This window comes from Varanus komodoensis, unplaced genomic scaffold, assembly GCF_004798865.1.
Source record: "Varanus komodoensis strain SLA01 unplaced genomic scaffold, ASM479886v1 scaffold13_1, whole genome shotgun sequence".
NCBI lineage: Eukaryota > Metazoa > Chordata > Lepidosauria > Squamata > Varanidae > Varanus > Varanus komodoensis.
The window spans coordinates 8,666,499-8,683,956 of NW_025335408.1; the positions used below are offsets into that span (position 1 = coordinate 8,666,499).

A 17,458-nucleotide genomic window follows, 5' to 3' on the forward strand; every position below is an offset into this window, starting at 1 on the left:
GCATTGGCTACCTGGCTTGGGCTGGGGGGAGGGGGGAGTTGCCATGATTCACAGACCCTCCACTCTCTCACCAAGAAACTATTCCCCCTTGAAGCAGATCTTATAGGTTTGTACCTGGTGTGGGGTCATGAAAGTGGATTGGGTTGGTGCTGGCATACCACCCTGCCCTGCTGCTCAGCAACCTTCCTGACCAAGCTGGCAGAGGGGCTCAGGTGTGATGTTGATGGACCCAGGATGATGCCTCTGGAGTTTCATAGCCACCATGACAAACATGGGAATGTCTCACTTTGTCATTGGCTTAACACATGAAGGAGGTCAAATCCTTGATTTGATTTTTTCTCTAAGCTATGAAATGAGAAATCTGAAAATGGGCAATGGGAGAGAACATGGTTGTCATGGTCAGACAATTTCCCAGTGAGATTTGGCCCCATATATTACCTGTCACTAAGCTTCATTGAACAGGGTAAACAGAAGTTGCTGTATACTATGCCAGCCAGTTGGTCCATCCTGTCCAGGATTGTTGGTGTTGGTTGGCAGTGGCTTTCAAGGATTGCAGACAGGGTTCTTTCTTCGTTCTGCCTGGAGATGTCAGGATCCAAATGAGATCTTTTGAATGCAAAGTACCATTGAATTATGTTATCTCAATTCATGCATGGAATTACAGTGGTACCTTGGCTCACGAACTTAATCCGTTCCAGGACTCTGGTTGTGACCCAAATTGGTCGTGAGCCAAGTTAAATCTCCCCATAAGGTTCAATGTAAATAAGGTTAATCTGTTCTGTAACCATTTTTTAAATCAGAAAAATGTGAAGCAAAGTGACAACAACAAAGATCGCAGCCATCTCCCCCCCTCCCCAAGCACAAGTGTGGCCATCTCTTTGCCCCCCCCCCAGCATGACCGAGATCCCGCCTGTCATCCCTGCACATGCCCGTCATCCCAGCACGCTGGGGGGTGGGGGGGAGAGACGGGTGTGATCGCGGGCGCACTCGGGGAGGAAGAGACGGGGGCAAACAGCACGCTGGGGAAGGGAGAGATGGGCGTGATCTCGGTCATCTCTCCTCAGCACTCAGGTGGGGTGGGGAGATGGCCACAATCGTGCTGGTTGTGGGGGGGAGATGGCCGAGATTGTGCCCGTCTTTCCTGCAGGAGCGCGCCTCTGATCACGCATGCCTTCCCTGCACGAACGGAACCGCGATTGTGGCCATCTCCCGCACTTCGGGTTGGGGAGATGGCTGCAATCTTGGTCACCACCCAAAGTGGTGTTCGTGACTCAAGTCAACATTTTTCAGAAATTTTTGTTTGTGACCCGATTTGTTTGTGAAACAAGGCGTTCGTGAGCTGAGGTACCACTGTATATAGATTTGGCTGTATGGAAGGCATGCATACTTTGAACACATGAGTAACATGCTAGGATTGGTGTTAGTTGCTTGACTGATTAAATTTGGGTAAATATCTGTATGAGCACAAACAGTTCTGAAACAGAAAGCATACATTTGCATAGATTTTTCAAGCCATAATCATCTTGGAGGCATTCTGTTCTATGCAGAAAAAGAGGGGGAATTCCTCTTTTTAAGTTGGTACTTAACTGCAATTTACATAAGTACTTGCATAGAAGGTAACTTTTAAAAAACATTCTCTGCCTGATTAATCAGGGCTTTTTTTAGTTAATAAGGAAGGTTTTTAAAAATGATTAATTTAACTGATTAGTTGATTAAACTTTGCAGTCTTATTAAAGAAAAAATAGAACTTTTGCTTTTGAAATTCCTTAATATTTGTACTTACTTTTTGTGCTTTTAAACAAAGACTAGGGTCATGTTGAGTAATGTTTCTTAAATTGTGTTGCTTAAGTCATTTTTTACACTGCATCATGTTTTGTTTGTGCTTTTAATAATGGTCACGATACTAATTGCCATGGAGTTCAAGAACAGCAATACACAGTAATCCTGGGGTCTGTTCATTCCTATTTCACATTACCTCATGATGATCATGTATAACTGTTCCCTGATACAAACCCTTCTCTCCTAAAAAGTGGTGCTAAATTCCTCCACCGTATACTTTTCAAATGAACTGTTTTGCTTTCTCCTAACCTGTTTCTCTTTTACCAATTCTCCCAGCTCGGTATTCAAAAGTGTCTCTTTATTTTCTTGTCTCCATCTTGTTGCAGGTTCAGTCCTCAGATGCTAGGAAATACCTGTATCTGAGACCTTGTAGAGCTATTACTGGTCAGAGTAAGTCTATAATTTTGCAATCTAGACAGAGCAGTGGTCTGACTCAGTATGAAACTACTTCAAATGTTAATGTGTACTATGTTGGTCCCTTGGTCTCTCTTATCCCACTGCTCCCCAGCTTTGTGATTACTTTGTGATGCTAACTGTAGCCAGCCAAGGTTTGTCCCTACATCTGGAGGGCACCCGTTGGTCCATCCACTTCCTGTACTTCCTCAGTGTCTTGCACACTGTCGGGAGGTGGAAATATGGGGCCACATCACAGGTTGTGTGCATCTTCATTGTGCTAGTCTCAGATAAAATGTAAATGGGTGAAGCATTAAGGATACAATTCTCCTCTCACCAAACTTGATAGCATTGCTTGCATATCCAATGTTGTTTGCAGTATTACTGTGTAATGGTCTAGTAGGCATAGTATTTGGACATTGTAAACCTAAAGTACTCTCATAAAACAAAATTAACCGAGAAAACAAAAAATAAAGGAACATGTCCTGGTATCTAAAAGAGGAAACAGAATGGGAAAAAACCCTTGGAGGAATAACCACCTGCCTTGCCCTGAGACCTCATAAATTTTTATGTGACAGAAAACAAAACACCCTTGATAATGTGATTAATGAAGGTGTAAGTTGCTGATCAAGAATACTAATGTGTAAAATGTTAGAGAGACTATAAATTAGTGTTATAAAATGTTGATCACTGTTGTAATTGGTCATAAAATTAGTGGTTCCTGTTAAGTACAATGTACATTTACAAAGTAGAGGTCCAGATACATTGATTTCTTCCCTATCATTTGGTAAAGCAACTTCACAATTCATTCAAGGAATTTCATAGTTTGCAGTGAGCAGAATGTTTCACTCCCACATGTGCTCATTGATGTTATAGTTATCTGAAGCTAATTGACTATTGAGATGGAATTTCAGAGGTTGTTGTCCTACCAGTGATATAACTATTGTAAGAGCATAAGGAGAGCTGTGTTGGATATCCATGGGAAGCCCACCAGCAGGATATGAGTATAGCACTACCCTTCTTCCCAAATTCTCCAGCAACTGGTCTTAGTGCCTCTGATACTGGAGGCAGCTTATAGCTGTCAGGACTAGTAGCCACTGATGGCCTCATCCTTCAGGAATTCATCCAGTGCCCTTTTAAAGCCATGCAAGTTGGGGGGGGGGGGATCACCACTTCTTGTGGAAGGAAGTTTCATTGTTTATCTATGTGCTATGTGAAGAAGTGTTCCCTTTTATCTGCCCCGAAGCTCCCACCAATGAGCATCATGGGATGACCCTAGGTTCTAGTGTTATGGTTCTAGTGCTATGTCTCTCTTTCTACTTTCTGCAGCCATGTATAATTTTGAACACCTCTGTCATGCTTTCTCCAAGTCAGCATCCTTGGCACCCAGAACTCCTTACACATGAGCTCACTTTCCGTGGCTTCTGTCCAACAAAGCAATACACTGGATAGCCTCTATACCCTTGGTTGCTTTCTACCTTCATAACTATTTTGTTTTGTATGAATTGCTATTATTGGGTAATTTCTTTACAAGGAAAAGAAGGGAAATTTATAGTTACTGGTTTATATTGTTAAAGGAAGGGTCCACTGCTCTGTCTTCCTTGCCCTGATGGTAAACTCAGCTGAGTGCTGATGCTTTGTTACTGGGCTCATCAAGCTCAGAGAGCTGTATCCTGAGCTTCCATCTTGGGGTCAAAAACATGATGCATCCTTGGTAAAATGGCTGCTTGTGTTACTAATGTATATTATGATATATTTAGTTCAAATGCTCTGTCCAGATGACTAGGGCCTTCTGTCTACCCAGACGCTGTGCAGCTTTCTTTTTTAATTGTCTAGTAGATGGAAGATCATCAGTGTAAGCATTTCATACAGTCACAGTATTGGAAGGGACTTTGTAGCAGGAAATCTAGTGACAGAGTACTTACCCACCACAGATAACTCTATGTCCTCTACTTTGAAGATCTCCAGCGAAGGAAATCCCATACCTCTAAGTATTACTTCCATTGTTGATTTGCTCTTGCTCTTCAGTTTTTCTTAATGTTCATCTGAAAATGACTCTCCTGCAACTTAAGCATAAGGTAGTCTTGGACTCTGGGGTAGCAGAGTACAATTCTTGTTTTGCTCTGCATTAGCCCTTCCTGTATTCAAAGAGTGCCATCTTTTCTCTTCTCTGCATTTTACTCTTTTCCTAAAGGGTCACTGTGCTGTAGTGTTAGGTGTGTTGGACTGAGAGTTGTGAGGTCCTGTTGCTGACTTTCAGCCTAGCCTGCCTTATAGGGTTGTTGCAAGGACAAAACGGAGAGGAGGAAGACAAGTCACTTAAGATTCCTTGCAAGAGGAAAAAGGAAGGATAACTGTAATAACAGCACTTTTCCCTCATAGGATATATTTCCCATGCTTTCCATTCTTTTCATTCTTCTATGAACCTTTTCCAGTTTGCCTTTATGTTTCTTAAAGTGTGGTAACCAGAACTGGATTTGGAAATTTGGATAAAATTGGACTAGTATAATAAAATGAAATTATTATTTCTTGTGACTTGGCAGTGAAGTTTCTAGATGTGTGAGGGTTTCATCTCTCCAGTGTTTTTCTAACACTCTAGCTACCATACTTTATTGGATCTCAATTGGAACACTGTATTTAAATCTAATTTCAACCATGCTGGTCCCAGAGTAGGATATGGGGCCTTATGCTTGGATGTTTTCTACTGTACTCATTTCCAGTGAAAACCAATTGAAGATCAGTGATGTGGCAATATTATGTTGTGAACAGGAAGCCTGGTGCATAGGATAGCCCTTGAATATAACTACAGGCAGAACCAAAGCAAGCGTAGCAGTTTTGGGTCAGGGAGAGAACATATAAACATCAAGCTTTTCGCTTTTGTTTCTAATAGTGTCTCTTTTTAATGAGATTAATCCTTATACAAATCTGTGTAGTAAGTGTCTATGTATTTCAGGGATGATTTGAGAAAAAGCCCTAAGTGGAAGCATTGATGCAATTGTTTTTCCTATGTGATTGTTCTCCTTCTTTCCATAACAAAAAAGTTGTTACAGTATAAATTATCCTTTTTTTCTTCCATGAATAGTTTCAAGCCTATCCGAACAAACAGTTCTCAGTATGAGCTTTCTTTTAAAAAAATGCTTACAGTTTTGCCAAAGTAATTTTTTGTGAAGGAACTTAAGTTTCATAATAATATTTTTTGTAAAACATGAGGGATTCCAAAGAAATAGTTGATGGGTGATAGTTGGTACTTCTGTTTTCTTTGTAAAGTCAGCATGGTATAAAAAATTCAGTATGAAAAATTGATTTTAAAAAGACAGATTGTACCTTGATCATTCCTTGTTGTTTAGTTAATGTATGCTTTCTGTGATGTAGAAGGTACAGTATATGCTACTTATTTCCTAGGAAATATTCAGAAATAATTGCTGACAAAAGCCACTTTACAGGTTGACTCAGAGGTATAGCTTGTAACCTGAATGTTAATCTTCTAGGTAGCTGTGCAGAGATACATACTGAAGTAGTTTGAAGATTTGAATACAAGCTTATCAGAATGTCCAAGTTTTACATAGTTTTTACATAGTTTTACATCCAATCTTTGTCTTATATAGATGTTCTGGAAAACCAGAATGGGTGGCAATATTTCACCCATCTGTTCTGTTCTGTTCTGTTCTGTTCTGCCCTCATATAGATATAGGGCACTATCATATGGAGATGAGCCCCAAGATCCGGTGCTTAAGCTTATCCAGAGCAGAACAGGAAGAGCTATGGATAGGATATTCACCTCCCTGCTCCATCCGTTTTGTATTTTCACAGAATACCATTTTCAGCTGCTTAGTTGGGCGGCTTTGGAGACAGATGGAAGGAGAGGAGCAGCTTCGGGATGCCTTGTATTCTGGTTGCTCTGTTCTTCTACTCTTTCTTCATCCTTTGCCCCTCTCTGAGGTTGTTTTCCCAACCCTGGAGAGTAGCTGGCACAGTAGCTGTAAGGGATGGAGTGTGGGGGTGAGCTTTGCTTAGCAATGTTGGGAACTTGTGTGACTTGCTCCCAAGTGTGACTCAAATCATGTCAGTGACTCGACTTGGGAGTCACTGCGAGTCAACTTGGGAGCAATAAGCAAGTGACTTGACTTGAGATGTCTACATTTTTTAATGACCAAGTTGCTCCGATAGGATATCCTGGAAGGCAGGTGTGAACACAGTGGGGATGGTGGGATGGGGGAATTTCAAGAAGGTGAGGAGATGGTGGAGAAGGCAAGACTTCAGCTCTTCTTTTTGGCATGTGGGCATCAGTGGGAGGGAGGGAGAGACAAAAAGGGTGGGGCTGATGGAGGGGGAGACTTGGAGAAGGGCTGAGGACTGGGCTCGAAAATTTCTTGCAACGACTTGAGAGTTGGCTTGGACTTGAAAGTCAATACTTGAGACTTGACTCCTCGGGACTTAAAGGACTCGAACATGCCACTGCTGTTTACCAGCTCTGAGGGCAGGGAGGTTGTGCCCTTTAAGAATGAATAACATCTCAAGCTTCTGTACAGAAATAAAAAGACTGTCCTGCTTTTTTTACTGCCTAGCACCGCATAGTACTATGCCATGTATGGCTTTGAGGGGTACCAAACAGATAAATAAAGGGCAGAAGGTTGAGGAGTTTGACAGCAAGTGTTCTGTTTATGCTCCGCATTGGGAACTCTTGTTCAAATCACCCCTTGGCCTCTGGCAAACCATACTCACTGCCCCTTCCCCCATATAATAATCCTGACATTGGTTTTGTTGGGTTTTTTTTGGTATGTTATCTCAGCAATCATAACAATAAGCACTTTCAAACTCAAAAAGATCTATATCAATATTTAATTATTATTTATTAAACTAAGGACTGGAATGTCTGCTAAAATTCTGCATGGTGTTAACTGCTTTGGAGTTTTGTAGGTTATTCTACTTTTACTCATTATAAAAATTACATAGAAATTAATTAACATAGTTTAATTGAAATATCTTTCTGAAATAAATTATGACACAAACATTACATAATATTTCCATCTTTCTAAGTATCACAAGATAAAGCACAAAATAATTCACCTAAATTAGGACTGTAATTAGTACTACTTTTCCTTTTGTGTCCAGGAGTAAATGTTCGTGTTATGTACAATTGCCAATATGTTTCCTCTTTATGCTAAAAAGTGAATACTATGTGCATTTCACAGCCCTTAGTAGCCTGTTTTCATACATACTTGAACACATTTTTAATGTGTTTGAAACTTTTGCATAAAAATAAATAATGAAAATAAGTTTGTCTCAACACTTTGTCTCTTTTTTTCACAAAGTGTATTCAAGAAAGACATTTTTTGTCATCTGGAAATTGCAGTGAGTTTGAAAACTGAAAGTGCAAAATCACTTTGTTCCAAGTCTCCAAAATCTTGGTAATAAATACATGTTAAAATGCTGGAAGTATTTTATGCTATCTACTAACCTCACAATTAAATTACTGTGTAAAGTTGGTTAAGTAACACAAAAGTTATTATATTAAGGTGTGCTTTATGAAGAGGCCAATGACAGTGCTGCAGTGAAACATGCTAATAGATTATATGCTGTAGCAATATATTGCCTTTTTATTGCTTTTCCACAGGCAGCAGATTCATGTATAGTTATTACTGGCTACATTATCTGCTAGTTTTCTATCAAAAGTGATTCATTCTATTGAATCATTAATCCAATACTTACCATTCTTGGTGAAAATTCACTAGTATTAATGCACTGTATAAAACGTTGACCTAAATCCTCAGGTTTTGCTACACCCGGAGAACATTTTAACTTTGGCAGCATTCTATTTCTTAAAACAATTTAAACTATCTATTGTGAATATTTAATAAGACAGTATTCTATGTTGTGGCGGGTTTTAAAAAATAGATATAGATATAGATATGGATACACACACAGGTACATGCACATTGGTTATAAGTGCCATTGCCAATTTATGATGCTGAATGTTCATAAATCTAATATGAGAAATATTGGTGTGTATTGCATTAGTTACTGAATAACAAGAATAAAATTTTGCTCATACATTGTGTAAAAATGGGTCTTTTGTAGCAGCACATCGTGTGTTTAGAATGATATAACAGACACTGAATGTTCACATATCAAACAAAATGCCATCTTTCAGTAGAAAAGAGGTGTCAAAAAGTTTCTTTGTACCTTTAACGCATGTGATTATGTAGTACAAAATGCAGAGTTTGTAAAATTTCTTGAATATACAGGCAAAAAATGAATAATTCAAAACAACTCATAAGTTCTACATTCTATTGTATCTTTTATAACACAGGCAGAAGATAGCATTGTGTTCCCAGTAGAGCTGAATTTGCACAAGTTACACCTCTGAAAATGCCAGATGGTCTATGGTCTACTTTTGAGAGCTGTCACATATGTAAAGATTTTTTAAAAAGAAAGAAAAGAAAGACAGCTGAATGAGAGCAGCGGATCATTAAAGGGAGAGAGAGTGTCCCTGGGTATCACCGTGTTTTCAGAAAGCATTGTGTCATTTCCCATGTTACACCTTCCTTTCTTTTTCTTTCCCCCCCTTTTAAGATATACACAACCTTTAAAAATAAGGTAAAAACATTTCTGTGTTAAACTGAATGGTTGTGACTTAATCTTAAAAACTGTCAAATGCTTTTTATTCTTTATACTAGAATGCAGTTATATGGCTCCTAATTGGTTTCAAGTGTATTTTAACCATAAGACTCAAGTCTCCCTAGTGAAAAATTATCAATAAAGTTAAAATAAATTTAAATTGGTATAACTAATACATTTGGGGGTTTTATTCACTTTTGATTTGACCTACATATCATATGTGAATACTCTAAAGCCAGTCAGCTAAAAAGTTGTATGTTAATGTTAAAAGACTGAAATAAGAGTACTTTGGGAGTAGAATTTATCTCTTGATTCTGGTAAAAATGATAAAATTAACTAAAACAAATAATTTGGCATAGTTTGGGTTCTGCAAGATTTTCCATTGCCCTTTAATTGACAAACGAGACCTGATATTTAATGCAGAAAATAGGATGTGTCACATATGAAACACATAGTACTAAAACATAAACAGTTGCAAACAACCACTTCCAATTTTGCTAGATTCTAAAGGTCATAACTGTCAATTCTGATTGCTTTGTCATTTAGATTTACAGAATTCTTCCTGTGTTCTCTCTACTTATTTATTGACGAATGATAGAGGTTCTCCCAACAACTGAGTTATTGACGAAGCATAACATTTTATATCCAAGAATTCCAAGTAATATTTCCATTTGTCAGGCTGTTACCTGGCAAGATGCTTTCACATCCCTGAAATTATTATCTCTTTATTAATACCTGCATAGGATGAAAATAGAACAAGATCAAACTAGTCTTGCATAGGAATAGGGAAGGTTGAATTTCATTCTATGCCAGTGCTTGAGTAAGTTGTCTGCCCACACATGTAAAAATAGTGTTCTATAAAAATGACTATCACACTTTAAGTTTCTACTAATACCTTTGGAGATTCCCTTTTTATCAGTGAATTGCCAAAGAACTTGTACTTTCTTGGAGGTACTTTAACATTATCCTTCTACAACTGAGTGAAGCTTTGTTCTTATGTTCTAAGGACCAAGTCAGTCAAAAGAATTGCATTAGTTACCAGCCTTGAAAATAAGAGTATGGTTAAATATTTTCAGTATTGTGTGTGCATTTTACTAACCTGCTTGTCCACATATTTCTAGTTAGTCATGAGGCCTAAAAACAAAAAAGAAACCAAGTTTTGTAGAGCCACTGTGTTTGTCTGTCAGATGCACTTTATACTTGTTCTGCTGGTCCAGTCAGTTTGGCACACATTTTTCCCCTTTTTAATGGTTTAGATAAGGTGCTTTTGACATTCTTACAAATGAGAAATTTGTTTACAGTTAAGAAAAATGCTTTCTGTGTACAGTGAGGTTTTCTTCAACTAGGAGGATGATGGGTAGTACGAAATCCTCCTAGCCATTCTGTCTTCTTTAAAGTATGAAGTTTTGCTAAAGATCATGGTGTCTTACTGTGCATGCTTATTTTTTAAAATTGAATGTTGGATCCATGAAGTCCCACTATTTGATTAGGAGGCTGCACCTTGTGTCCTTCCCAATTCTGTACCTTTTACTGAACTTGAACAGCAAAATCATATATTAATTGATTACATATATAGTGTCAACTCTGATTAGGTACTGCAGGGGAATTTTTAAAGTGGCTGCGACTTGTTTCCTGTCATCTAGAACTTTCAGCTTTGTCCAGGGCATTTTCCTGCTTCTCTTCACTAATGTCATCATTCAGTGACATTCAGCCTAGCAAAATATCTTTATTGGGTATGTCTATCTTATATTGGTACCAGGACCAGACTCAGGTGTTGCTGCTGTATGTCATACCCTGCTGCTTTGACAGCTCATAGAGGTGGTCTTGAATACCTGTTGGAGACTCCCATGATCTTGGGGGACTTATATGCCAAGCAACCCCTACTCCTGTCAAGCATAGTTTAGGACTTTACAGCAACCAAGGTACTGTATTTTTTGCTCTATAAGACGCACCTGACCATAAGACGCACCTAGTTTTTAGAGGAGGAAAACAAGAAAAATATTCTGAATCAAATGGTTTACTAAACTATTTAATAAACTATAACAGAATACAGTAATACCGTATTTCAACCTTGTAAAGTGAACAGCAGTCAACAGTGGCATTAAGAACCATCATCACTGTCATTAACAAAAAAGAGACTTTAAAGTTCGAGTACTCTTCTAGTTTTCGTTGAACCCATAGAACAGAGTCAGAATTTATGAAGCTCTGTTGCTCACAATCACTGACATCACTTTCTTAGTAGTGGAATTATTGAAGGAATCCACAATCTACACCAGTTATACAAGAGCTGCTGCAGACAATTCAATAACAAATCTAAAAAAGCCAGTAATGTCCATGCTGACCTACTAGTAAATAATAGAAAAAAACTTCTGATAAAAAATGAGATATTTTATGGTAAATCAAACACACAGCGGACTAAGTAGCCTTTGAAGAATAAACTTCATACACGAAGGTAATGCTGTTCAAATATCCACTGATCCTAAAAAAATGTGTCTGATCAACTAACAGATAACTGATCCATGGAAAGCTTCCTGATAATCACAGGCACATTCCCCATCACTTCCCCATGGGCTTCATTAAAAGACGGGTTGCCATTTGAAAACACACATCAGCCTGTGATTCACAGCTCTCACCTGCGCGGAGGAGGGGGGCGGAGCAGGGCGTGCTGAGCGCGTGCCGGCCAGGTGGTGCCAGGTGGCGCAGCAGCAGCAGGTCTTCCCAGGCGGTGGGGGTGAGCAGTTCCCAGGCGGTGGGGGTGAGCAGTCCATCTCTTTGTGCGGCTGGTGGGTTAAAGCCCGCGGCTCCTCCTCTGTACCTCTCCCCCTGAGTGGCACAGCTCTCACCTGCGCCGGGGGGGGCGGAGCAGGGCGCACCGAGCGCGTGCCGGCCAGGTGGTGCCATGTGGTGCAGGCGGGCCGGCAGTGTCTCGGGTGTCGGGCACACACACATTCACTCTATAAGATGCACAGACATTTCCCCTTACTTTTGAGGGGGGGAAAAGTGCATCTTATAGAGTGAAAAATACGGTAATCAGGAGGCTGTCACAGTGTATATTGAGCCCAAGATAGTCTTTAGATCCTTTCAGTATCATGTCTGGGCTACATATGAAAATGGGCCCTTGTGAGTAGAAAAACTTTCAGTGACTTTGTTTTAGATACATCTTAGTTAGCTTGGAATTAATAGGATTTGGGAAGCTTTGCTCAGGTAGGGCGTCATTAAGCTGTTTTGTCCTCAGAAGCTGATGGATTGGGTTGGTCCTGACTGTGCTTAGGGGGTTCTCAGCTGATAATGTTGAAGCATGGTCAGCCTTTTGGAAGTTGATCTGGGTGGTTTACATGATTTGCCCTAGATTTGCTTTTTCTGATCAAAGCAGAACCTGCTCTGAATTTTAGTGAAGAGTTGCTGGAAATGAAGTAGTTGGGATTATTCTGCAGCTGAAGAGGTAGAAGTTTCATGGCAAATCTGATTGAACACAGTTTAGACTCCATTTGAAGGCCAGTTCTGTGATGGTCATAAAGAAGTTGTAAATGTTAGCATGTGAACTTTAAAGCCATTCTGGTATCCCACCATGATGAGTTTGCTCAACATTTTGCAAAAAAAAAGAAAAAGAAAAAGAGTCATTTGGATTCATTCTGAAATGAATGGTACATGTGTATCTGGATCTGTATGAGAAATCAAGTTTAGTTTCTAATAAAAGCAGTTTGAATATGTTCAGTTGATTTTTTGTGACCATGGTGACAACTACTGCAGGAAGTGTATGACATGACCTGCCTGTTTCACACATCTCCTGCTTGACTTATTAAGGCTGCCCTATCTATCAGTAATGAATGCCTCTTTAGTTGAGGGGTCTAATCTTGTCTTCTTAAAGGAATGATGCTCAGGTCCCTGATTTTTTAAAAAGGAAAAGAAAATTAAAAGAAACTCTGTCATGACCTTTCTGTTTTACCTGTTACCATCCAGTCTGAAGGGCAGGGCAATCAAGTGGGTAGTGCTGCAGGACTTCAAGTCCTTTTGGACAGATGTAATTGTCCAGAACCTTATTGGGCAAATATCTGAACTTGTTTTGGGCTGAAAATGCCAGTGTTTGTCCTAGTTGACAGTTTAAACTGGGAAGGGAAGGAGTTTGTGATTCTCCTTTGCGACTTTTGATACCATCACTCATTGTATCCTCTGCTCCTTTGGGGTTGTTGGTACAGTGCGCTGTTTTGTGATGCCTCAGCACCTACCTGGATTACATATTTCAGGATGGAATATCAGAAGGCTCATCTGCCTCCCAGTGGGAATGATCCTATGGGGTTCTTTAGGGTTTTGCTTTTCCATTAGTAATGGTGAACACTTACTGTCCTTTTCCCTTATGCTCCACTTTTGTCAACCAGCTAGTTTTATTTTAATTATTGTGGGTTTTAGCATCACTGTATTAAACCTGCCATTTTTACTTTAGATAAAATTTAACAGCCTTGGGAACTTACCATCTTAAATAAAGTCTAAAAATTTAGCAAAAAATAAAATAAAATAATGCAGGTCAATTTTTAATCCATGTTTAGAGAATCCTGTTTTGGCTAGGATTATTTGTTCTTTCCTAGGCTTGTGCTCTTTTCTATTGTTTAAGACTAAATTCCTCACAGTAATTTTTAAGATGAACTCTACATGACTCTGGTTTTCCTACAACAAAATTATCTGTTTGACAATAACAAACAGTCATAGAATCATGGAATCATAGAATAGTGGAGTTGGAAGGGGCCATGGAGGCCATCAGGCCCAACCCCCTGCTGTTGCAGGTTACCAGTTTACACCATCCCACTTAGATGGCTGTTCAGGTTCTTTTTGAATGTCTCTAGTATGGGAGAGCCCACCACCTCTCTAGGCAGCTGGTTCCACTGCTGTATTATTCTGACAGTGAGGAAACTTTTCCTGATATCCTCATGGTTTAAGAAAAGAGTTGGGCTTGCTAATTCACTTTTGTTCCTAATATTCTAGAAACTGTGAGTAGATGCTTTTCCCTTAACCTTTTATTCAATACAAGCAATAAAGAAGGCAGGATGGTCACACATACTATACCATTCTGCTAACTCAAATGACATTGCGCTAGCCAAAGCTAAGTTTTGAATTATGCTCCAGAGGAGAATCCAATGGAAGTTCCAGCAGTATAACTGCTTTATAGTTCTTAAGTTTACAGAGCGGTCTGCTAGTGCTCTTCCAAATACTCTCCTAATGGGAAAACATAGCTAGGGTGTTTCTCTACCTATGTAATGTCTTATGTGATTGGCGTATTGTACTTAGGTCTGCATTTGCTTATCCCTTGGGGCCAAACATAAACAGATGAGAGAAACTTGTAATTAGATCTTCAAATTTATTGTCTCAAATAAAACCAAAAACCCAAATTTGGTGAACCCTTAATTAGATTAAGGACATAACACTGGAGGAAGGAAGCATTTCAACCCTTTCTGCTTCATGGCATCTTTTTGATCTAACTTTTCCCTCCAAATATTGATGCCTATCCTGTTGAAGAATTTTTTTTCCCATTGGGCTAAATGGCATCTTTAGAAATTGATGGTTTAGTTTGGGACAAATGTGTAAAGGGTGATGATTAATTTTCCAAAGATTTACAGTGTGGTCCACTGTTTCCTTCCCCTGATGGTTGCTTTAATCTATTTTTAAAGGGAAACTTTAGTCTACCCTACTCAGAGTTCTGCCAGTTCCCATTAACGTTGTCCTTAAGACTCATTTGCCTTGGGGTTTCAATTCCAGTCTCCTTGCTCTGTAGGTTGGGAGTGGGAGAACCTTGCATTAAAGACAACAAGATAATAAAACAGGAAATGATCTTTAAATAAGAGTTTTCCCAAATTTTCATACTTAAAGTGTGATAAGTTAATAGTATTCTCCATTGTATGCAAGATTTCATTTCTGTTAACTTGTCATTGTCTAAAGAAAAGGAAGGGCCTACCCTGCACAGATACCAATTAACATTTCTTTTTTCATTTTTCCCTCTTTAAAGCACAACCTCAGCGTTTGCCTCAAGCAACTCCTTTGCCACTTGAAAAGTGTAAGGACGAAACTGGCAAAATCCTAAATGGTCATGTAGGTCTAAGTAATGGAAGCAGATTTCACAATGGAGTCAAACATGGTGCTTCAGACAGCAGGAAATTCTCAGCGCCTGTGTCTCAAAAAATGCACAGAAAAATCCAGTCCAATTTGTCTGTGAACAGTGAAAGCAGCAAGAAAAGCTCTGCATATTCTCATAAGCCAGGTTCTTTACCTGAAGGTAAGTGGAAACCTTATAAGTAAACTGAACACAGACTAACCAAAATCCATTCCTGCTAATAATTACACAATCTACTAAAAGTAATTGAAGAGCATGAGTTGTGCTCCAGAAGCAAATAGAAATCATTACAATAAAACATAAGTTGCTTCCCCAAAGGAAAATATTAAGCATTTGAAAGAAATTGAAATGAGGGATTTCTTGCTTTCAAACATTTGTGCACCTCACTATTGATCATGTTTGGATGGAAGAGTTCTAAATACCTAACTGGATGACAGTGTCATCACTGATGCTGCACAGGGCAGAAATTTAGGAGACTGGCATATACTCGTAATGGCTAGTTCTTTACAGGTGAAATTTTGTCACTGAAAATGGATTAATGCATTTCCCAGGAGCCCATATATTCTTAGCAGAAGGTATTCAAAACTTAGGCCAGTGCTTTAATTACCACCAGCTATTTCTATGCTTGTATAAATACTTTTCATTCGTTCCACCTAGTACACAGTATATATCAGCCAAGTAAATATATATTGTTTGGCTATTACTTTAATGGGTTGAAGTTCTTGAGTCTATTTTTAATCTGCTCTTTTCCCTTTCAGTAGATTTTGCTTTGTCTGCTGAAACAGAAGCTGACAAATTCTCGTATTTTTTATGGTACTAGTGTGACACTTCTCACTTGATGTCTTTCTGTCTCTGCATACTTTGAGAAGAAGGTTAGAAGAAGCGAAAAGGTTTAAATACTCAAACAAACAGGTTTAGAAATAGAAAATATGAATTATTTTTAGTAATATAGGCTCATTCCTATAGGATTACAGGCTAAAAGATAAGAAAGGTAGTGAGCAAAGCATGTCCTACATTTTTGACCCAATCAGTAACTCAGCATTGTTAGAATAGATCCAGGTGAGTTTTACCAAGTTTAAATGAGAAGCGTGTAGACTTTTTATTTTGGTATTAGTTTATTGGGTCATTTGTAGCAGAAGTAGTTATATCTTCAGAAGCTAATCTTGGCTGCTTCTAGCTATTTTGTCTTAAAAATTTGCATCACTGAATGTTATGAAACTACTTGACCATGGTTGTTGCTAGGCTGGCCAGCTATCACCAACGGACTTGGACATGAAGCCATGTATTGTCACCTATCTTGATTTTGAGAAGGAGGTCCTTGCTGCATTAACAGCTCTGTGTCACTTGAAAAAACAGAAGGGGGTTAGAAAAGAATCCCTTATGGACATAAGAAAAGATACCTTGGGATAGAAGTAATTCCTGGTGACATCTTGAGATCTCTTTAATCATGCACAAGTCACTGTGTATGCTTGAAATGTATAAATATTGCTGCATTGCTATAACTATTTCTAAATCTGATGTGTTTGTAGAACTTCTGGTGGACTCTGATTTCACTGAGTACTAGTCTTCAAAGACCATTAGCTCATATTTATAAGCAAATTTACACATTTAGAAATACTGTTTGGTAACAATCCATTCTAAATTGTAGCATTTCTTGTAAATTGTAAATGCTTCTTCATAATGCACTTCTCTCATGCCCATCTTACATTTTAGAAAGCTCAGTCAAGGAATATTCTCTGTCCTCCGCTTGATCATGGAGTAGAATTCTTGCCATCACAGCACTCTGATGTATAGAAACCTCTCACCTGAAATATTATAGCCCAGAAAGGGCTGGACTGAACGCTGAAACATAACATAGAGCTATGACATAGTTTTTTGAAGAGACACAATTTGGCTCTGAACAGGAGGCATCTCTTAAATATTAGAAACATAGAAACAGCGCGAATCAGAAGGGGTCTCCCGGGCCATCTAGTCTGACCTCCGGCACCAGCTGGCTCCGCTCACAACATGCCCACCATGTGCATGTCCAGCCTATCTTTGAACACCCTCACCGATGGGGCCTCAACAACCTCTTGTGGAAGCCCATTCCACACCCTTGGGGTCCTAACTGTCAGGAAGTGCTTCCTGGCATCCAAATGGAACTTTGGTTCCCTGAGCTTTGCTCCGTTAGAGCGCGTCCTGCCTTCCTCTGCAGGGGAGAACAGGTCTCTACCCATCTCCATGTGACATCCCCTCACATACCTGTATGTCGCCAACATATCACATTGTTGTCCTGTTTTAAAGTTTCCTTGTTAGATAAGACCAATTCATTTAATGGCTTGATTTTTATTTCCTTTTTGACATTTCTGTACAGGCCAGTACATGAAGTTTTCTGGATGGTTTACAAAGATTAAAGCCTTAAATTATAGTAGAAAAAACCTTTATATTCAGATGTATAAATAAAAGATATACATAGGTAGAGGGAGAGGGAAGGGAAGAGATCTAAAACAAATTACATTGTAGTTTTTA

General features: G+C 39.1%; 1 protein-coding gene across 3 annotated transcripts in view; it reads left to right on the forward strand.

Annotated features, from left to right (window-relative positions):
* Positions 1 to 17,458, forward strand: part of MDFIC (MyoD family inhibitor domain containing) — a 59,859-nt gene that overhangs the window by 27,923 nt on the left and 14,478 nt on the right. For 2 of the 3 annotated variants that reach the window (XR_006413983.1, XM_044423085.1), the window contains exon 4: positions 14,846 to 15,112. Coding sequence is in view for 2 of the 3 variants with exons in the window: in XM_044423085.1 (XP_044279020.1) it covers positions 14,846 to 15,112 (267 nt within the window). In the remaining variant the exon portion in view is untranslated. Of the gene's footprint in view, positions 1 to 2,165; positions 2,230 to 14,845; positions 15,113 to 17,458 lie in introns of all 3 variants that reach the window. The other variant, XM_044423086.1, reaches the window with a different exon arrangement.